Source organism: Apteryx mantelli, chromosome 11, assembly GCF_036417845.1.
Source record: "Apteryx mantelli isolate bAptMan1 chromosome 11, bAptMan1.hap1, whole genome shotgun sequence".
NCBI lineage: Eukaryota > Metazoa > Chordata > Aves > Apterygiformes > Apterygidae > Apteryx > Apteryx mantelli.
In genome coordinates, this window is record NC_089988.1 from 27,949,073 (window position 1) to 27,971,711 (window position 22,639).

The window sequence follows — 22,639 nt, forward strand, 5'->3', positions numbered from 1 at the left end:
CCCGCGCGGCACCAGCCGCCTCTCGCCCCCTCCCTCCCCGCAGGGCCTGGACAGCCCCGGCCCTGCCCCCGCCCCTCAGTTGCCCTGCTCTGCGCCAGTGCGCATGCTCCACGGGAGGAGGCGGCACTTCCGGCCCTGTGAGGGGGCGGGGCCTGTGTGTCCATGGCCACCGCCCCTGGTGCTGCCGGCCCCGCCCCCGCTGGGCCCTGCCGCGGCGCCGTTCTCGAGGCCGCGGAGAAGCAGCTGCGGCAGGGGCGGGTGTTGGCAGCTGCTGTGCAGGGAGCCCGGAGCGACGCTGCGGCCCGGCATGTGCTCGTGTGGCTGGAGCCTGCGGCGGCTGCTGCCGGCTGGGGCCGGGGCCGGGGAGCGAGGGGGAGCGGCGCCGGGGGCGGGGAGCGAGGGGGAGCGGCGCCGGGCTGGCCCAGGGCTGCGGGAGTTGTGCTGCAGGGGAGCGTTGGCAGGGAAACGCTGCTGCCGGGGCGCTGTTGCCACAGGGCCCCGCTCTGCCCCGGGGCCTGGGCGAGTCTCCACAAGGGGATGCACGTGCACGTGACGGGAGCCCCGGGAGGCTGCGGCCTTTTTTTCAGAAGTAGACGAACAACCCAGGGCCCATCGCAGCCTTTGGCATTATCTGCCATGAGCAGGTGGCCCTGAAATTTTGTCTCCATCAGCAGCCCAAGAAAGGGGCCGGAGGGGGGATCCCAGAGTGTCCCTCTGCTGGGAGACCATAGAGAAGCGCTGGAGGCCGGCCCAGAGGAGCCACCTGATCATAGAGATGGGCTGTCCCGTCCAGACGACCATAGAGATGGGAAGTGCTTTGCAGACTGTCCCTCACCATGGAGACTTTCGAGCTGGTGCGGGCGGAACCAACCCCAGAAAGTCTCCAAGACTCGTGACCCTCCTGAACTCCCCTTCTCACCGCGCTTTCCTTTCCATCCCTTCTTCATCCCACGCTACTTCCAGTGCTACCTCCAGGAGAGAAACGTGACTTGTCCCAGTTTCCTGCACATGTTACGTAGCACAGCAAATACAGCCCTTCCCTGTTTCTGGGGTTCGACCACAGGTGTGAAACACTGGTGCTGGCTGACGTTCAAGATCTTTTCACGATACAAAAAGCATTCCCGGCTTTTACATTTGTGATGCTTTTCCATGTAGACTGGGCACCTCTCTCACAAAATCCTGGACAAACCATTTAAAGACTAACAGCCAGGGCCTTGTGCTGCCCCAGATCTACACATCAGCTTGCAGCTAGGGCACCTTCTTCTTGTGCCCATGTTATCTGCAGTCTCGTAGCAGGCAGAAATGGCAATAATGCAGCTATGGAGATGTTTGTGCAATGCCTGACAAAGCTCAAAAATGTTTCTCGACCCAAATACCTTCCTGCCATCCTTAACATGAGAGTAATGTTTGTTGTGTAAAAGGAGGAAATAGGTCTTGAGATATTTGAGATCATTATTTGGCTTAAATATCCCCCAGCTTTTTTTTACCCTTGGACATGATGAAGATGTGTTTAGTAATGTGTATCAGATCCTCAGACAATGGAGCTTTGCTCAGCACAACTGTCCTGTTCATGGACCACCAACAAAACAGTGGTCATTGCCCCTGCTATTTAGATTGAATAAATAGTGCTATTTTCTGTGGATGGTTTTGAAATGGAGGGTAGAGCATATGGCACTGCCTGTCCCACCCCAGCCACTTTTATGATAAAGGTTGGCAGATGGAAAGTCTGATCAGAAAACAAAACAAAACAAAACAAAACTGCCTTTGACTCTAGGGGATCACTGACCCAAACACTTATAAACTCTCTGTATTTGTATTGCTTAAATCAATAGTGGGGAACTAGAAAGATATGTGCCAAAGCTGGTCCTTCACACTGCAACCCCAAAGCCTAAGCCTCTGTGCCCTTTGGGAACCACAAGGTGATGGAGAAGCGGGACCTCAACATCAAGACCAAGTGGCTGCAGCACCTCCAGGACCTGTGCTGTTAAAGGACACTGGATCCAGTGGATTTTTGAATAAAGGGATTCCTCCTTCCTGGTCCGCTGGAAGGGAGACTGCTGTGGTTCCCTGTTCCCTGGTCCTGCCAGCAGCGAGACGGGGCATGTACTTCCAAGAGGCATACATATACTCTGTACGGACATGGTCGACCACCAAAAAATCACCTCCAGCAGGGGCACAGTACCTTTACAGGCACCACAGAGACATGAGCAGCACTCATAAACATGAACGATACAAACGGCCTGGTCCTGTTCTTGCTCAGCAGCTAATCAGACTCAGAGCTTGCAGGAGACCTCACACGCACCCTCGCACGGGTGTCTCTGGAGCTGGCTGCCTTGATGTCTGCAAGCCTTCCACACATGCACTCACACAGAACAGCGAGCACACTCACCCAGAAAAGAGCTAGGAAAAGGATTTAATACAATGATAGGCTACACTGCAGAGAGCAGGTACACAGCCTGGCCAGACAAGTGTCCTTGCCAGCAGCTTGCTTGCACATGACTGGCCCCTTTTATTCCCTCTGCCTCCACTTTCCCATGCTGCTTCTTCCATGATCCAGCTTGATCCCTCCCTTTCTCCAGCTTTATCCCCTTTGAAATAAACAGCCCATCTCCAAGTATTTTTCTTTCATTGGTGCCAGTTTTACTGCCTATGTACTCAAGTTTAATATTTCTGGTACTGTTAGCTAGGCAACCTCTGGCTCATACGGTGCTTCTGATATCATTACCTCGGTACCGCTGGTGCTGCAAGAGTCTACTCCCCGAAGGTTCCCCAATACACGAGTTATGTGTGACGCTTGTCCTTTTCTCATATAACTCTCCCTTAACCACCGCTGAAATCCAGCCATCGCTCACCGTGCTGTCTGTAACTTGGCAGGGTCTCATTCTGTTCCCTGCAGTGTCCAATGATTTCTCATAGCCACTAGTTTCTCACGCCCTGTTCAGTTATCTCAACTCTGAGGCAGAGCCTAGGCGTCTGCCTGCATACGTTAACCCTGTGTTGCTGGTGGAGCTGTGGGTCTGGATGGGAAGACCCAGGGCCACCACATCCTTCACTGTGGTGCACAAGGACCCAGCCCAGAGCAAGATGACTGAGCTGCCCAAGAGCGCCCAGGTGCTCTGCTGAGCTGAGCTTTGGTCACCCAAAACGCCGTAGCTTCCTTGGGGTCCCACATGAGGAGTCAGGCTGCAGAGATGAACTGGACCCAGTTTTCCTAAAAAGAGTTCACCCTTATAGAATTCCCTTTGGAAATGGGACGCTCAAGCACAAAATTTAAAGAAGCTGTTAACAGTAATTCTGCTCCTCAGAAGCCCTAACAAAATGAAATGCTGATTAGAAACAACTGCAAAGGAGTAAAGCAATGGCAATGCTTTCCCTTCCCCTGTGCTTTGTTTTTCCCTGTGGACTGCAAAATAAAAGGAGAAAAGGGATCTCTGTGTGCTGATTATTTTTCTAACAGATGTTTCCTTTTATCAATTGAACATGCTTCTGCCCATCCCTTTGGCATGTAAAGATATGGATGGAGACAGAAGTGTAAAATAAGGGGGGAATATATAATTTCATTGATGGACAAGAAGAAAAAAGTGTGATAGAAGCATACATAGTTTATTTGAAATAATTCTCAAACATGAAATACTCCTTCAACAAAGAAAAAGAAGGTAGAAAATGCCTAATTATCCAAGAAGAAATACATTCTTTTTTTTTTTTTCCCTTCAGGAGAATGCATCCTGGAGTCACCAGTGGAGATAAAGCAGGGCTTTTAATAGTGGACAAACTGACAGTATGTTATGAAAATATGCATTTTTAAGAAATCTCCCTCCAAAGTGAATAATAAAACTATCATCTGCATGCTATCATTGACAAATCAGTGAGGCTGTCTTCGTCACACTAATGAAACTGAGAAGTGTATTATGGATTTGAATCCAATGAATTTGAGCCCATTGTAGTGTCTGAGCTTAATTTTCATGTTTAGCATCTTCTGTTATTCAGTGAGAGAAGACATTTTGCGCTTTCCTCAACACCCCTTGGACATTGTCCCCAGAGTTTTCAGCTAAATTTCCTGAGATGACTTATGAAAACTTCCTTGTGTCAGCATGCACTGGCAGTCTAAGTCTCAGTCCCAGCAAAGTTTGTGTGTGTGTGTGTGTGTGTGCGTGTTCAACATTTTATTAATATTTTTTAGATGTTGTTTATAATAAACCCCTGTAACCAAGACACACAATTCACATTCCTTCCTTTCACTACTACAATCCAATGAGAAAATAAATCTCCTGAGGCACCTGTATTTAATAGCTATATATATGTGTGTGTGATACAACACTGACATATAATTAGAATTGCTGTCATGAAAAGCATCATGACCGGGGGAAAAGCCAAACCTTTGGACGGCCAAGGGCTTCCTCCAGGGCCAGCTTCACAGTCTTGTTTCTGAGACTGTAGATGAAGGGGTTTAAGAATGGGTACAGGACAGTGTTCAGCAAAGCTACAACTGTGTTGGTCTCCAAGGAAACCCCTTCTGAGGGCCGTGCATAGAGAACAATGCAGCTTCCATAGACAATGGCTAAGGCAGTGAGATGGGAAGAACATGTAGCAAAAGCTTTCCTCCTCCCAGATGCTGATGGCATGTGCAGAATACAGTGGAAGATGCACATGGAGGACACCATGATTAAACATAAGGAACCCAGCACTACAAATGATATGAAAATGGGGTCTGCTTTCCAAAGCAGGGTGGTGTCAGAGCAGGACAGTTTGAATAAGGGGGAGCTGTCACAAAAAAAATGCTGGATCTTGTTGGGGCCACAGAAAGTCAGCTTTGAGAACAGAACCAGGTGGTAACTCGAGAGTGTGAAGCCTAGGACCCACGCAGCAACAACCAGATGGGTGCAGAGCTGCTGCTTCATGATGGCAGCATAATGCAAAGGTTGGCAGATGGCAACATAGCGGTCAAAGGACATGACAACAAGGAGAGCGAACTCTGTAAAACCGAGGGCAACATAGAAATAGGACTGGGCAAAGCAGCTCTTTAATGAGATTGTTCTCCTTCCAGAGCTCAGAATCACCAACAGTTTGATGGTTGTGGAGGATGTGAACCAGATTTCCAGGAATGCCAGATTGCTGATGAAAAAGTACATGGGGGTTTGCAGGCGGTGATCCACACACATGAGGAAAATGATCATTGTGTTCCCTGTCAGTGTTGTCAGATACATGAGTAAAAGGATCAGGGAGAGAAACAGCTGTAGCCTTTGATCAAGCCCTGAGAAACCCTCCAGGGTGAACTCAGCAACCGCAGTTTCATTTCCTGCTCCCATGCCCAATTTCAGTACATCCTGCTGAGACAGGAGCATGAAGAAGCAAGTGTGAGAATTTCACAGTCTCAACGGGAGGGTAGATCCTTCCTTCTTTGCTCCCTTGCTTGCTTCCTATGTAACACAGACAGAAATATTCCTCTCAGCCATTCATCACACCCAGATTTCTCTGCTTCACATTTTACTGAGAGTCCTCAAAGATTTTACTGTCTTCTTTCTACCTTTTCCAGACACTCACAAAGGATTCTTTCTCACGAGCACAGTATTGTAAAGAGGTTGTGAACTATTTCATACCATGCCTGGGAAATTCCCTGTTCACTTGGACCTATTGCAAACATCCATCACATCTGTGTTTCAAAAGCCAAACTAGCCTCCCAGCAAAAATACTTACTAGTATCTGCAGATGCCAGTCCATCCATGTAGATAAGCATGTTGAAAGTTATTCCTTCTACTTTTCAGTACTTGCCTTTTTTGACTTGGAATGTCTGTGAGGCTGTTGCTTTCAAAACAAGCCAGTACTGAGCATGTCTTCTGTAATCCCCTGCTTTCTTCCACAGCTTCTTCCTCTCTGTTTCTCCAGAAACATTGAGGAAACATTGGTATTAAATGTCCTGACCTAAATGCCTTGCTTTCCCTTTAGGGGAAGGGGGAAATCTTCTCATCTTAAAGAACTTAAAGGCTGTCCTTTTGATTATTTGAAATAGGAAGGGTCTGGAACAACAACAACAACAAAAATACTAAGCCGGGTTATATTTTAGACATTGGGCACTTTGGTTTGAGCAAGTTAGCTTCCTCCCATCTTGTCAGTGCAGAGAGAGAGAAGAGTGTCTGGAAGAGACTGGTAACACTTCTTTCGCCTGTCAATTATGGTCTGGGAGGATCCCGTCTCTAGAGCTCTTTTGACTATACAGGGAGGCAAGGAAAAATGAGTACAGACACCAGCTGCTCACAGACACCTCTAATGAAGTCAATGAAATCACTATTTCTGTCTCCACCCTCTTAATTAATGTAGTAGCTAATTTCTTTTTCAAACCAAAGAACATGTCCAACAGAAGGAAGCCCAAGAAAAACATAGGCAATAAATACTGACATTTTCCCTCCACCTTTGCATTTGGTTTTAGACATATAAAGGAAAGGAGCAGATGATTCCACAAATAGGATGCTTCAATAGTGCAAGGGCAGGAGGAGGGGATGATGGGTTTCAAGCAGTGAAACAGAGGTTCTCCACAGACTGTGTTCTTAGTCTGCTGGCTGTCAGCTAAAATCATGCTTCTCCTGAATGTACTTTCTTAGAGGAACCTGCAAAGCTGCCGAGAGCTTACAGCAAAGCAGCTTCTCTGCTCACCATGGGGGTAACCCTCTTGAACCCTTTTATCAGGTTTTGGTTGGTTCAAAGGATTTGCTGTATTCAGGCCCCACGTAGCCAAAAATGGAGATACCCTATGCGATAATGACTATGGCAGTGTGAGATATGCAGGTGAAGAAGGCTTCTTATGGCTTTCCTAGAGGGTATTCTCAGGATCTAGTGCAGGCATAAGACACAGGGGTCAGTGTGAAGGAGCTCAGCAACATAGCGGAGAAGGGAACAAAGCTCATGTTTGAAGGTAGCTGGTGCCCATGCAGGTTGCTCTCATCAAAGGGATGAGACCACAGAAGAAAGAGTCTCTTTACTGGGGACACAGGGTACCTTGGTATATCAGATGGTGGAGCTGAGCAAGAATAGAGATGCCATCAGCCAATGGATAAAGATGAGCGTGGAGCCCAACCAGGGCTTCATACAGATGGTACAGTGTGACAGGTTGCAAATGGCCCCACAGCAATTGAAAGACATCACAACAAGCAGGTTGAAATCAGCTGTGCCCAGGAAGATGAAAAGGAAGGTCTGGAACCAGCAAGCAGCTGTGGGATGGTCTTAATCTCCAAGATGAGGCCGACAAACTTTTTAGGGGCAAAGGGAACCAAATATCTAAGAAGGAGAAGCTGCTGGGGAAGAGATACGCTGGTGTGGAACTGATTGAGCCAAATGATGGCTATCATGACCATATTCCCCATGGCAGTGAGCAGATAAATCACCCACGGCAGTGTGAAGAAGAGGATTTGCATTTGAGGAGTGACTGAAAAGGCCTTCAGGAAGAATTTGCTTGCTATGGTACGGTTGGGAGGATCCATTTCAGAAGCCAGTCAGTTGAAGTTGTGACAAGAGTAACTAATGTCATGTGTGGTGAAATTCATCTTGCTGCCTTCATCAACTTTCCCTTCCATTTTCCTAGTCCTACTTTTCTTTCTTGAGGTGGGAGACCAGAACTGCACAAGGGATTCTCATTTTCTCTTTGTTTATATCCAATGCTGTGAAATAAATGTTAATTCATCCCACCTGTCTTTAGACACAGGAAACAACTCTCCTGCCTCACTTGCTTGCAGAGGTAGGCCAGAGTGCTAGCTAAGGGCCAGTACTTGTGGCAAAAGCTTTGGAAATCAAGTTCCACGTATGAAATTCAGGTTTCTCTTACAGTCATAATTGTGGTGTGGGTGGGTAACAGGCTATCAGGCCTGTGCCTGTGTGTGCACTCAGAGCACTCAAGTCATGAATCCCCTGGGTGGTCCAGGAACTCCCTCATCTAGTAATCCACACAGGTGAGCTGATGGGCAGGTTTGAGACAGAGGATGGATTTGAAACTAGGAGATTGACTGAATTCCTAACACCTTCCAAATTAGGTGTTGGACTGACTGGTGCAGGGCTTCTCCAAGTGGGTATTTCAGACAGTTCTGGAGATTTCCAGAGGCAGATCCTCCTGCGTCTGGACCAATTCCTGTGCTTAAATGTGGTGAGTACCATCACAGGTGGAGTATCTGGCTGTTTCAGAATCTCTGCAACAGCTCCTGCTGCAGAACTGATTAAATTGTAAATACTTAAGACCCTTGAAAATTGACAGTAGAAACTGCTCCTGCAAATGAAGAAGCGGCCATGTAGGACAGTCTTTTATGCATTCTTAGGAGAGTTAGGAGATGCTTTGGTATGTAGTTTGAGGTAATCAGTAGCAATGGCTCATGCATATGCTGGAGAGGTCACACAGGACCACAAGCCAGCTGGATTATACAAATTCCCCAAAAGAACAGTTTGGGGAGTTGCATCTGATCCAGTGGAAGCCACTATTGGAAGGACCCTGGCAAAGGAGGCTGCCACCGCTACCTGGACAGTAACCAGCCATCCTGCTCAAGAAATTTGATGCCCCTTGTGAGTGTTACCTGTGACACGCCAATAGAGGGGCGTCTGTGATTCTTTCAGATTCGGGGTTTATTTGCACTGAACTCCAAGAGATCATCATTTGTCAAGTATGAGAATTTATTAGAGATAAGAGGTTATAACAAAAAAAAGCTAGAAATATAACAACTGAAAAAATATATATACATATCAGAGCTCTACAGTTAAATCATGGATGCACGGTACAGCGACTGCTCTCGCCCTTTATTGGCCACCCTTCCGGTACGGTTTTGCCCAGATTCTCCTCACCACGCCATTGACATCCACAGGCCAGCTGATGGTCGGTGAGAGTCCACACCAACTTCTGTGGCTTACTCTCTTTTATAGCCAGTCAAAACAATGCCAGACCACAGTTACACAAAAGCTGTATGGCCTCAGTCAATAACAGCATGCACATCAACAGGTAACCTAGTGCTCAGCCCACAGCACTGCTCAGTTGGCAACAGCAGCCATGAACAGGTCATTCTGTGGGGAATGGTTCCACAGCACCTAGATGTTTATGGGGTGAGTCTGTGGTGTCGCTTCTCCTCTGTCTGGAATTGTCAGTCGTGGGGTCGTTAGACGGTTGCCCCCAGGCTGCAGCAACCCCACAGTGTGGTGGCTCCAGCCGTGATGCACCTGGGGTTCCTTAACTCCTGGGATCACCCCAGAGCAAACCCCTCTTCTGTGGGCTGCACCATCCAGAGTCCCACGCTTGCCTGTGTGGCGCCTGTCACTCCACCCCTTGACACCGCCAGACACACGCATTTATTTCAGAAGTCAGCTAATTCCCCTTGGTGTGCAGTGGGCGGCTTTTGGGTAAGTACAGTGTACTGGGGAAATGCGCACTGCTATTAATAGACGCCAAAAGCAAAGCATGCCCATTTGTAGTAACACGTAAACAACTGTTAAAAATAACAGTCTTAATCCTAATAGCAACATGATTGGTCTGGCCTATTGACCCAAATTCGGTGAATCCGAGTGTTGTTCCAGCTCAATATCTTAACACAGAAATCTTATTTCCTTTAATTGCAGGCATTTCTTTCCTGCACCGAAAGATCAGTTTGTTCCCCAAGCTGGAATAGTTCCCTTTAGAGGAGCTTCAAATAGAATTGGTCACCTTTTTTTTTATTATTCTTTTTCCGTATTTCCCTGTCTTCTCTATAGTAAACAGACAACTTTAACTTCAGATCAACAGCTGTTACAATTATGCTTAGATTTTACCATCTTTTTCTCTTTCTTTCCTTTCCTTTCATCAAGGGAAGGTGTTAGCCCCTTCCTTAGGATCATCAATTTTTACAAACACTAGAACACAGCCGTTGAGTTTCATTATCAGCCTGGTATGTGTATCCTCTCATTCTTAGGTCTGCCATCTTCCTTTGATGTTACTTCTCTCCTGGCTCCTAGATTCATTCTATTATTTAGATACTTTTAAAAACCACATTACTTAGCCTAACAATTCTACCACTCTTTCTGGCTGCTTCTTTTCAAGTTGTTGCTCTTCAGAGGGTCACTCTGTAGAACCCAAACAAAAAGTAAACCCTACCAAGGCAATTCGGTTGTTATAGTTTGGTTTTAACTGTAACTGCTGAAGCTACTTCTTTTAAGGTTACTCGGTTGCATCCATCTATTATTCACATTTGAACAGGGATTTTTTTTTTCATTGATTTTTCTTTATGCTCAGAAACTTTTACTACAGCTTGGGGCATTTTCCAGCCCCTGCTGGTTTCTGGTGTACTTAAAGATGCTGGCTTTCCGCATTCGAGGTCTTTTCTTGTTTCCTAACTCTGCCCCTGGGGCTCTTATCTGCAGAGCCCGATCTCCACCCTGAGTCCTCCTGTGCCTCAGTGCCAGGCAGAGCAGTTATACTGGCCGGGGGGGCAGAGCGTTTCTCACGTTCTTGTGAGAAACAAGCTGCCCAAGCCCGGTCCTGCTTTCCACCCAAAGCCTCCCCTGCTTCGCTCCCTCTCCTCTTCCACCTCTCTCTTTCACGTCTGTTTTTCTTCCACATGGTGGACTCCAATTGGCTGACAGAGCCGTCAGTGAAATCCAGACCCGCCCCCCCTCCTCCTGCCAGCCAATAGGCAGGTCGCAAATCAGCAGCTGCCTATGGGAATGAGCTAGGGGAGGAGTCACAATGTTGCAGCGTCCAGATGGAGTGTTGTAAAGGTGAGGCTACAAACTGTCCATTTAATCGGGGAATGGGGGAACAGAAGAGAGAGCCACACAGCTCCTGGGGGTCCCGGGCGATGCTGGGGGCCGTGCTGCTCTTGGGGATCCCAGACCAGGCTGTGTTTCTGTACAAAAGTCTGGAAAAGTCTTGAAGCAAGCCTCTAGAGAAGAGGGAATTTCCTGGATGCTTAGAGAAACTCATGCAGGACCCAGGGATGTTGAGGGAAACCCATCCCACCCACCCCCAAACCCACTGCTCTCCCTGGAGACCTTCCTGCATCCTCGGGCTGGGAGCAGGAGGGGGTCTGTGGGCACGGCCACATCCCAGACTAGCCTCCTTCAGGCCTTCAGCTTCACAGCGTGTCACAGCTTCAAATGAGCTCTCTAGAGCAGCACTTCCCATGCCCCTGGTGTGTAGAGAAGACTTTGGGTAGTCAAGCAGAAGACAAGGGAGAGAAAGAGCAGAGACATCAGAGTGCAGAGCTGGGGCTCCCAGCATCACAGAGGGGGTGCCACAGGCTCAAGAAGCAACCCAAAGAAGTAAAGGAGTCCTTCCTTTTGCAGTGACTTGGAAAGCCACATCTCTCACAGTATTCAAGGGGGACGGAGTCTCTCTTCTGCAAGATTTGCCCCTGGACTAGGCAGAGACTAGCAAGAGCAGGAAGGCTGGTTGCAGGGATGCTCTCAAGCTTCAGCAGCTGCAGAGCTGGGAGCTGGTCATCTCACACACTTGGGAGTGAGTCAAAATGCACGTCCTGAGGCATCGCACTGCCTCATAGGCTCTGCACCGGAGCCTGGACAGCAGCACTGCAGTGTGTGAGCGTGTCCTCAGAAGCCCAGAGTCATAAAATGTGGGAGATCCAGGATGTCGGGGCTGTACAGACCCGGGAGAGCAAGGGTGCCTGCGGGGAGGAGGAGGGCAGGGGGCTGAGGAGCGTACCCAGGGGAGAATTCTCGCACAGCCCCAAGGTGACACTGAAAAGCACAAGGACCAAATGAGGCCCAGGGATGAGAAATGGCTTTTCTCAGGCTCAGCCAGAAGGAAAGATGGGCAAACTTCATGGGAAATGGGAAAACTTCCCCACATTTGCTACCTGGCCTCGCCCATGGCTTTGGAGCCTGGCAGGCTCCAGGGTCCTGGATAAGGGCCTCTGGATGATGTGTGTTAAGGCTATGTTTGCTCTTCTCTGGCATAGCATCTCTAGCTGAAGCACTGCCGACTGAGAAACCTTGCCGAGCACTTCTAAAAGCAAAGAGCCTGCCCTGGTGCCTAAAGGAGGAAAGCTACGTCCTGTCCCACATTGTCCTACATCCTGCTTCCACAAAAAGAGTGGCCCACAGCAGAAACCAGTTTTGAGGCTCACCAAAGCATTTCTCAGCCTGTGGCCATGCTTTGTGCTGGTTCATCCCACATGCCTTGGATCCTGTAAAAATGCCAACCCCCAAACCCCAGATTCCTGCACAGGTCTGCCCAGTGCAGTGACCTGTCGGTGCAGGGGCGCAGAAGTGACATCTCCAGTGCCCCGTTTGAGATATTTCACAGTCTTTGACACTGTCTGGAGACATTCCTGAAGGATTTATCAGAAAATTATGGAAAATAACTGCACTGAAGGCAGGTGGCTGCTTTCCAGCACATGAGGGGAAATCTCTCTGCTCTCTCCCTGCCTGTGCCATCTCCATGGCAGTGACCTACTGAGCCCCCAGATGACACGAGCTGAGGTCACAATGGGACGTGCCACATCACAGGGAGGTCTCCCCGGTGTCGTGGGTGGGGACCCTCACTTCCCTGTGAGGCCCAGGCACTCCTGGGCACTGCTCACACCCTCCCCACGGCTGCCTTTCATAGTGGCTCCACGGCAAGGAGAGGGGACAGGAGGCAGTGGGGCCACGTTGAGGCCCCTCACCAACAGGCAGAGGAGCAGGGGCATGTTGGAAAGGAGTTTTGGGTAATGAGATGGGAAGAGCGTCCTGTTTCTCTGGCTGGAGAGGTGAAACGAGAGCAAGAGGGCAAGCGAGATGGAGGACTGCTGGATGGACACCATCAGCCAGGACCACAGCTCCTTGTCCCCTGCGCTCCTGCGGCTCTCCACCGAGGGTAAGGGCTTTGGGAGATCCTTCCCGAGGTGTCGCACAGAGACTGTTAACTGCCAAAACTGCTGTGGATCCCGGGCTGTGGGGGTGCCTGGACAGGGCTGGGGGCTGCTGCGAGAGCCCTGCCTGAGGGTCCCCTCTGGCTCGGGGGACAATGTGGCAGCCAGGACTGCTGGGTCCAGGGGATGGGGCTGTCCTGAGCCCCAAGGCTTCTGTGCGGCCAGCTCCATCGCCTCTTAGGGTGGGGGGGGAGCATGGGAATCCATGACAGGTTTCCCTGGGAGTGGGTCCCCCCTTGGGGTCTGGCTCCGGCAGGAAAGGGGTCCAGAATCCCAGACGCTGAGGTGGCCTGCAGCTCCATGGGGCTCTCAAGACCCTGCTGGAAATGTCCGTATATGATAATAAAACCTTCACCTTTTAATAACCCCAAGTCCTCTGGGTGTTTGGGAAAAATCTCTCTTCCTTCCCCCTCAATCCTTTTATGCTTCCAGCTTGGCGCAGCATGTTTTGGGCTCAGAGATGCCACCTTCAGATGGCCACAGCCCCTGTCCTTCTGCAAATTGGGCTCAAACCTCTGCACCCAAAAGAAAATACATTGGAGAGAGCAGATTGGAAACAGGCAGAGGTGCAATCCTCATTCAACAGGTCCTGGCTGACACCAAGGTTTTTTCTCTGAGCTGTGGTGGGCAGTGCTGGGGTGAGCCCAACACAGCCATCTCCCCCAGCCCCCTCACAACCCCACACCACCGCTCCCTAGCCAAGCCCTAGGGCTGCCGTGGGCAGGGGGCCAGGGCAGGAGGGGGAGAGGACACTGCCCTGCCCTGCCCTGCCCTGCCCTGGGGGCAGCAGGATGCTGCCTGTGGACTCCGGTGCCACGGCCAGCCCCAGGGCCCCCAGGCCGGCACCACGGATGCCACCAGCACAGGCCCCAGCGCTGCCCCCCCACACCCCGCACGGCCCCCAGGGCGCAGGGCAGCCAGCAGCCCCGCGGGGCCCCCGCCGCACAGCCCAGCCCCGCCGGGGCAGCGGCCGCACCCCGGGGCCCCGCACTGCCCGCCCACACAGCACCGCGCTGCCCCCAGGCCCCGCCGCGCCCTGTGCTGCCGCCCACAACATGGCGCCCGACTGCGGGGGAGGGGGCAGAGCTGGCCGCCAGGGCAGGAGGGCCCAGCGTTGCCATGGCATCGCCCCAGTGAAGCCCTCCTATTGGCTGTCAGGAGGAGGAGGGCGGGCAGCGATTTCACTGATGGCTCTGCCAGCCAATTGCAGTCCAACATGTGGGGAAAAAAAAGACGTCAAAGAAAGAGGTGGAAGAGGAGCAGGAGCAAAGCAGGCGAGAAGCGAGTGGGCGAGAGCGTTTGGTGGGGGCTGCGGGCGCGTTCAAATGGCGGCGGGTGCCCTCCCGCCGGGGCGGGGCAGCGGTGCTGGCTTTGCCGGGGCTGCTTTGCTGCAGGAGCTGCAGCAGGGTCTGGTGGGGCCGTGAGCAGGGGCCAGAGTGACATGGGCCAGAGGGGGGAGCTGCCCTGCAGCCAGACGTGGCGGCCTGCCGCGAGCAGCTGGGCCGGGGCGGCTCGGTGGGGTTTGGGGGCAGGAAGCTTTGGCCCTGTGGTGGCTCTGGGATCCCTGTTAAAGCGTTTCCCTGAGCTGCTGCTGCCAGCGCAGCCCCAGGTGCTGCTTTGAGGTGCATTTGGGAGGTGCTGGGCAAAGTGTGAGCAGGCTGCTGGTGTCGTCGCGAGGGGCCCTTCACAATGGTGCCTTTTGTTGTGAAAACTGCATTTTGGAGTGGCTCTGAGAGAGGCTGTGCCTGCATGTGATGCCGTGCCTTAGCCGTTGTTTTTGCTCCCTGCCTCTTGCTTTGCGCCGAGACCTGTGAGCCTGGCAGCAGCATGAAGGGTGTTTGCAGAAGAGCTCTGTAAGTGTGAGCTGTTTTGCTTGTCAGGGCCTTGAAAGTTGATGAACGGCCAGTGCTTGCACTTGCCATTGTTCTTTCCATGCTCCTAGGTCAGGGTGAAGAGTTGCTGAATTGTGTCTCTGCTGGTTTCACCAACTGAGATGCCCTGGCCTGAGTCCTTCCACGTGTCTCCAGTTGTCAGGGCCTAAAATAGGAGAATGCTTGTTGTCCTGGATGTGTGGAGGATTTTCTGGTTTTGTTCAGCACTGGGGAAGGAACCAGAGTTCTGAGTTGCGGGAAGGCTTCTCCCTGTGCCTGGGACGTGAGGCCCTGCTGTCTTCAGTTTCATGATCGCTGCTCCCATGCAATCCTCCTGTTAGAAAATGTTGCCAAGAATTACTTGCAGGCTGTTCTGCAATTCTTAAATTTCATAGGCTAGGTGTTGATAATGCATAGCAGAAGCTAATCTTTTGGTGTAGTAACTGGTAGGCAATGGGTGTTTGAGAGCATTGTGAGTATTATGAGGCCATGATGTGAATCTGTGATGTGATGACACCTCTATGTGAGCAGCTGACAGGTCAGGAGAAGACGCATGGCTTGGATGCTGGTGGTGAGGTCACTTCTGGGTTTGTTGCGTGTGCTCAGAGGAGGGATTGACCCCTGCAGAGCTCTACAGCAATACAGAAATGCAACTCATTAATCAAGCAGAAGTCGATATTCCACATCATCTGACACAAATTTTATTCCACTCCATCATCATGAGTTAGTACTGCTACATTTAAAATGCGGATGATGTTCTGTGGTGAGCATGGCCATGGAGTTGGCCTTTCCACTTGTTGCTAAGTAGAAGCTTGCAGCGTCCTCGCAGTCAGCTAGGGAGTCCAGCTAGACTTTTGAGGCTGCTAAGTGAATGTAGTGCTGGTGTGAGCAGTGGTGTGAGTAATCTCTTCTTGCCAGGGTGTGTGTGCTTTAGAAGTTGCCCCTGTCAAAAGAGCAGGGAGCTTGTGAGATTTTATTGCAAGGTCTGCATGCTGTGTCTGTCTTGGAGGTGTCCAGCTGCTTTTATGACACCTTTGGAACTGTAACACTTTAGGGGTCTCTGATTTTCCTGTCCATGTATGCAGTCACTGGAGAATGGATGCAAAGGCAGTTGGAGGAGACAGAAGGAATGTCACCCCCCAAAAAGGGTATGGGCCACATTTTGAAAGAGATTTCTTGTTCAGAGAAGTTGAGACACAAGCGAGAGGGAAAAGCTGGCCTGATCAGCCACTGTGAGAGCACTTCTTGTCTGCTTCCTGGTGGGAAGGTGGGAAGTGAGCAGGCCCCGGGCTGTGAGTGGCTGTTCAGAGGCAGAGCCTGTTGCAAGGCCTTGGAGGACTAGAAAGGAATGGAAGGTCTGGAGAGTTGGGCTTTGTGTGTTGTGGGGCGCTTGGGGTGCCCTGCGTGCTGCCATGTGTGGTGCTGTGGGCTGTGTGTCGCTGATGCAGAGGCGTGTGTTGGTTGCCAACCCTCTGTGAGGTGTGGAGGTAACGGCGCGTTACGGTGCGAGATGCCCTGTGGTGGAGCTGGGTGGTGGCGCCAGTGTTTTGCTGCTCAGTGTGGGAGGAGGTGTCTGGAGAGAGCAGTGCTCTGCTCCCAAGGCCCAGCCTGCCATCACGGTGTCCTTCTGGGAGACCTGGGTGAGGACTGTTGGTGACCGTGTTGCCTCCTTGGAGCATCGTGGTGCGAGGCAGGGCTGCTCCCAGTTTGGTGGTTTGTGTCAGCTGAGGTTCAGGCTTGCAGTTTCGGAAGGGTTTGATGCTTCCGTGAGTCTTTGGGATTTTACTGACTGCTGGCGAGAGTTCTCTTCTCCCTCCTTAAAGGCTTTCTGCTGAATCTGGACCCTCATTGCATCTTCCCATCTCAGACGCTAATCCATTCCAGTCGCTCAGCGAGATGGGTAGTTAATGAAAGCAGTCAGAGGCATTTCTGCACGTTGTGCCTATGCAGAGCCTTGCAGAGAGGGGAGATGCCCCCTCCCAAGAAGTCAGGCCTGTGAGGGCGATGGGTGGCTCTGAGACACCTGTCCTTGTTGAGCGGTGGAGGCGGCATCTGCAAAGCCTCTGGTGCCTTTGGCAAGAGTCTCACAATAGCATATTCCTTGAGGCTGCAATGGGGGAGCCATGTGGAGGTAGCAGGGCTCCAACGCCCTGCTCCAGGCAGGTGCCAGTAGAGGAGGTATCTTGGGGCCTTTTCCAGTGAAGTTTTGATTACCTCCAAGGATGGAGATCTGGGAACCTCTCTGGATCCCTGTGCTGCAGTTTGGCCACCGTCACGGAGAAAAAGGTTTCTTCTTAATGTCTCAGAAGCATTTCCCATTGTCCGATTTGTCCCTGTTGCCTCCCATGCTACTAGTGTGCACCTCCAAGAAAATCTGGCTCCGTCTTCTCTGTGCCCTCCATAAGGTAGCTGTGCACAGCATGAAGATCCCCGTTGGCCTTCTCTTGTCTAGGCTGAACAAAGCCAGCTCTCGCAGCCTCTCCTTTTATGCCCCACGCTGCAGCCCCTGACCATCTTGGTGTCCCTGTGCTGGACTCCCTGCAGTGTGTTAGTGCCTGTGCAGAACTGGAGAGCCCAAACAGGACCTGGTATACAGACATGGTGTCACCTGTGCCAAAAAGAGGGGTAGAACGTCTTGGTGGCCCTGCTGGCTGTGCTCTCCCCAATAGAGCTCAGCACAGAGGGGAGACATTTGCCCCTGCCTGTTGCGACTCTGTAAGGCCAGCAGAACTGCCAGTAACACTCCGATTCTTTCTTTCTTTCTAGGTTGCTCCACTCATGGAGGTTCCCAGTGCAGTGCTAGAGCCGCTGAGGATGGAGGCAGGATGCCAGGCTGTGTCCCTGTACCTGTGAACATCTTGGCCAGCGTCGTGCGCCCTCTGTGAAAGCAGCTGCAAGTGACTGAGAAGAGGCTACGTATGGATGCGAAGGCTTCCATAAATGCGCCTGTCTTCCCTGGGTGACTTGGGTTTTGGGTTCAGCTCCTGGTACCTCTGCTGTGCTGCAAATTCCGCCTCGCACAAGTGCTGTTATTGCCAGCCCGCTCAACAAATGCTACGGTGCCCCCTCCTTTTCCTAGGAGGTTGTGGTGCCATATAGGACGAGTCCAAGACCCTTATAATAGATGCCAGCATGTCTGGAGTGCCTTTGTGTGAGTGCCCCAAAGCGTCCATAGCTTGACCTGAGGAAGTCTCAGAGCTCTTGGGCTGCTGGCTCTGCGAGGGGTGAAGATGTGCCCAGGGCCAGGTTGCCCGTGGCACCCAGCCCTCCGTGCTCTGTGAAGCCAGCTGTGGAGCGCGGACTGGTGCTGCAGAGGCTGCGCAGCCAGGAGAGCTGTCATTTCAGCAGCCGTCCAGTGTGGGGCTGTCTCATTGCTTGGGCCTCATGTCAAAGCCTCTGCACCCTTTTTCCCTGCACTGGGGCTCCTTGTGCAAGTAACTAAAGGCAAGGAAGGGAGGTTCCTTTGGGCTCAGGAGGCCTTCCGGACTCTCAAGTGTTTCTGTGTTGTATCTGTAACTTTTGTATTACTACAGAAAATCCCCATGTCCCCATCCCTAGCAGGAGGTTCGTGAGGGGATGGGGGTGGAAAGCAGCAGCCTGCTGTGCCCAAAGAAAGCAGGATCCTTCCCTCTGAAAAGAGCAGCATCACCCAAGGAGGCAGCTCTGTGCCTGATCTTGTGCTGCTCATTTGCACAGGCCTTGTGAGCCTAGAGTGCCTTGGCCACCTTGTGGTGTTACCGCAAGAGCTTGCCTGAGTGTCTGGATTGAGGTGCCAAGGGAAGGCAGCGAGCAGAGCAGTGGCTGGGGAGTGTGCAAGTGGCGAGTGTCCTGCATGCATCTGTTCTTGCTGGCACTTGGTTGTATCTAGCAGAAGAGGCAGCTGTGTGGGGCAGAGGCAGTGTGTTTGTAGAGTAGGTGGCAGAGCAGAGGTCTGGCGTCAGGTTGATGCCTGGTGCAGTGCCGAGTTGGACTGAGAGTGTCAGAAAGCCTTTGCAGTGCAGCTGCTCCCTCAGCTGATCTCTGTCCCTAGAAATGCACTAGAAATGGAAGTGGCATGCTGCTCCCATTGTGCAGGTGCTGCAGTGCGAAGGCTCCCAGCTCGGACTTGATGGTACTAAAGGAAAAGCGAGACCAATCGTTCCTTTTGTGATTTGTGTGCAGGGTGCCAGAGTGGAGCTGTCCCATGATCTGGAGAGAGTCTTGTCAGGAGATGAAAGCCTTTTGCTGAAGACTGTTCTGTACGGAATGATCACAGCGTAATCAAGGGACGTGCGAGTGGCCCAGATGAGCTTCTCCTCTGTGAAGGTTTGCACTTTTGAGCTCCCTTGTGACTCAGTCAAAGATAGGGCAGCAGCAGGCAGGTCGATGCCATTTGTGCTTGTGAGGTGAGTTGTGCCTCTGAAGCTGGTAGGCCAACAGCATGCATGTAGCGTTGGTGATGATGGTGAGGTCTCTTGTGTCTCACTGCCTCCTAAAGGGTGAGCAGGGCCATTGCTGCTGTTGGTGCTTTTGTGGTGAGTTGTGCATCAGTATGTGACTGGCGATCAGCATGGACATTGCTGCTGTTTGGGCTTGTTTAGGTCAATTGTGCCTCAGTTGCAAAGAGGCCAGGAGCAGCTATTTGGCTTCATGGCTGCCTGTGAGGTCACTTCAGCATGAGCACCTGACAGTCCAGCTTGCTGCATATTGCTGCTGCTTGTGTTTGTGGAGTCATTTGGCCTCAGTATCTGCTAGGCCACAAGCAGCCACATTGATCCTTTTCTGCATTTGTGAGGTGACTTTTGCTTCACCACCTGATTAGACAGCATCAAGCACATTGCTATTTTTGTGCTTGTGAGGTCACATGTGCCTCAATGCCTGATAGACCAGTGGTAGTCATGTGGCTGCAGTCTGTGGTTCTGGGGTAACTGTGGTTCAGTGGCTGATAGGCCAGTGCTGGTCACGTGGCTGCGGTTTGTGGTTGTGATGTCACTTGTGGCTCAGTGCCTGATAGGCCAGTGCTGGTCACGTGGCTGCAGTTTGTGGTTGTGAGGTCACTTGTGGCTCAGGGCCTGATAGGCCAGTGATGGTGAGGCGGCTGCAGTTTGTGGTTGTGATGTCAGTTGTGTCTCAGTGCCTGATAGGCCATGCTGGTCACATGGGTGGAGTTTGTGTTTGTGATGTTACTTGTGGCTCAGTGCCTGATAGGCCAGTGCTGGTGATGTGGGTGGAGTGTGTGGTTGTGATGTCAGTTGTGTCTCAGTGCCTGATAGGCCATGCTGGTCATGTGGGTGCAGTTTGTGGTTGTGATGTCACTTGTGTCTGAGTGCCTGATAGGCCAGTGCTGGTGATGTGGGTGGAGTTTGTGTTTGTGAGGTCACTTGTGGCTAGTGCCTGATAGGCAGTGCTGGTGATGTGGGTGGAGTTTGTGTTTGTGATGTCACTTGTAGCTCAGTGCCTGAGAGGCCATGCTGGTCCTGTGGGTGGAGTTTGTGGTTGTGATGTCACTTGTGGCTCGGTGACTGACAGGGCAGTGCTGGTCCTGTGGGTGGAGTTTGTGTTTGTGAGATCACTTGTGGCTCAGTGCCTGATAGGCCAGTGCTGGTGATGTGGGTGCAGTTTGTGTTTGTGATGTCACTTGTGGCTCAGTTCCTGATAGGTCAGTGCTAGTCACATGGCTGCAGTTTGTGTTTGTGATGTCAGTTGTTGCTCAGTGCCTGATAGGCCAGGGCTGGTGATGTGGGTGCAGTTTGTGATGTGACTTGTGGCTCAGTGTCTGACAGGCCTGTGCTGGTCCTGTGGCTGCAGTTTGTGTTTGTGATGTCACTCGTGGCTCAGTGACTGACAGGGCAGTGCTGGTCCTGCGGGTGGAGTTTGTGTTTGTGATGTCAGTTGTTGCTCAGTGCATGATAGGCCAGTGCTGGTCACGTGGGTGCAGTTTGTGTTTGTGATGTCACTTGTGGCTCAGTGCCTGAGAGGCCATGCTGGTCCTGTGGGTGGAGTTTGTGTTTGTGATGTCAGTTGTTGCTCAGTGCATGATAGGCCAGTGCTGGTCACGTGGGTGCAGTTTGTGTTTGTGATGTCACTTGTGGCTCAGTGCCTGAGAGGCCATGCTGGTCCTGTGGGTGCAGTTTGTGGTTGTGATGTCACTTGTGGCTGAGTGCATGATAGGCCAGTTCTGGTGATGTGGGTGGAGTTTGTGGTTGTGAGGTCACTCGTGGCTGAGTGCCTGATAGGCCAGTGCTTGTCCTGTGGGTGGAGTTTGTGTTTGTGATGTCACTTGTGGCTCAGTGCCTGATAGGCCACTGCTGGTGATGTGGGTGGAGTTTGTGGTTGTGAGGTCACTTGTGGCTCGGTGACTGAGAGGCCATGCTGGTCCTCTGCCTGCAGTTTGTGGTTGTGATGTCACTTGTGGCTCAGTTCCTGAGAGGCCATGCTGGTCCTGTGGGTGGAGTTTGTGTTTGTGATGTCACTTGTGGCTCGGTGACTGACAGGGCAGTGCTGGTGCTGTGGCTGCAGTTTGTGGTTGTGATGTCACATGTGGCTCAGTGAGTGCTAGGCCAGTGCTAGGTGCGTGGGTGCTGTTTGTGGTTGTGAGGTCAGTGGTGGCTCCGTGCCTGCTAGGCCAGTGCTAGGTGCGTGGCTGCTGTTTGTGGTTGTGAGGTCAGTGGTGGCTCAGTGCCTGCTAGGCCAGTGCTAGGTGCGTGGGTGCTGTTTGTGGTTGTGAGGTCAGTGGTGGCTCAGTGCCTGATAGGCCAGTACTGGTCACATGGCTGCAGTTTGTTTTTTTGATGTCACTTGTGGCTCAGTGCCTGAGAGGCCATGCTGGTCCTCTGGGTGGAGTTTGTGATGTCACTTGTGGCTCAGTGCCTGCTAGGCCAGTGCTAGGCCCATGGCTGCTGTTTTCAATTGTGAGGTCAGTGGTGGCTCAGTGCCTGCTAGGCCAGTGCTAGGTGCGTGGGTGCTGTTGGTGGTTGTGAGGTCACTTGTGGCTCAGTTCCTGCTAGGCCAGTGCTAGGTGCATGGGTGCTGTTTTCAGTTGTGAGGTCAGTGGTGGCTCAGTGCCTGCTAGGCCAGTGCTATGTGCGTGGCTGCTGTTGGTGGTTGTGAGGTCAGTGGTGGCTCAGTGCCTGCTAGGCCAGTGCTAGGTGCGTGGCTGCTGTTTTCAATTGTGAGGTCAGTGGTGGCTCAGTGCCTGCTAGGCCAGTGCTAGGTGCGTGGGTGCTGTTTGTGGTTGTGAGGTCAGTGGTGGCTCAGTGCCTGCTAGGCCAGTGCTAGGTGCGTGGGTGCTGTTTGTGGTTGTGAGGTCAGTGGTGGCTCAGTGCCTGCTAGGCCAGTGCTAGGTGCGTGCCTGCTGTTTGTGGTTGTGAGGTCAGTGGTGGCTCAGTGCCTGCTAGGCCAGTGCTAGGTGCGTGGGTGCTGTTTGTGGTTGTGAGGTCAGTGGTGGCTCAGTGTCTGCTAGTCCAGTGCTAGGTGCGTGGCTGCTGTTTGTGGTTGTGAGGTCAGTGGTGGCTCAGTGCCTGCTAGGCCAGTGCTAGGTGCGTGGGTGCTGTTTGTGGTTGTGAGGTCAGTGGTGGCTCAGTGCCTGAGAGGCCATGCTGGTCCTGCGGATGGAGTTTGTGTTTGTGATGTCACTTGTGGCTCAGTGCCTGATAGGCCATGCTGGTCCTGTGGGTGCAGTTTTTGTTTGTGATGTCAGTTGTGGCTCAGGGTGTGCTAGGCCAGTGCTGGTGATGTGGCTTCAGTTTGTGGTTCTAATGTCACTTGTGGCTCAGTGCCTGACAGGCCAGTGCTGGTTACATGGCTCCAGTTTGTGTTTGTGATGTCACTTCTGGCTCAGTGTGTGCTAGGCCAGTGCTGGTCATGTGAGTGCAGTTTGTGGTTGTGAGGTCACTTGTGGCTCAGTGCCTGATAAGCCAGTAC

General features: G+C 52.0%; 1 protein-coding gene across 1 annotated transcript; it reads right to left on the minus strand.

Moving 5' to 3' along the window:
- Positions 1 to 4,352: 4,352 nt before the first annotated feature.
- LOC136993059 (olfactory receptor 6F1-like) lies at positions 4,353 to 5,342 on the minus strand. The gene has a single exon (XM_067303079.1). The coding sequence runs from the start codon at positions 5,340 to 5,342 to the stop codon at positions 4,353 to 4,355; it is 990 nt and encodes a 329-aa protein (XP_067159180.1).
- Positions 5,343 to 22,639: the final 17,297 nt, after the last annotated feature.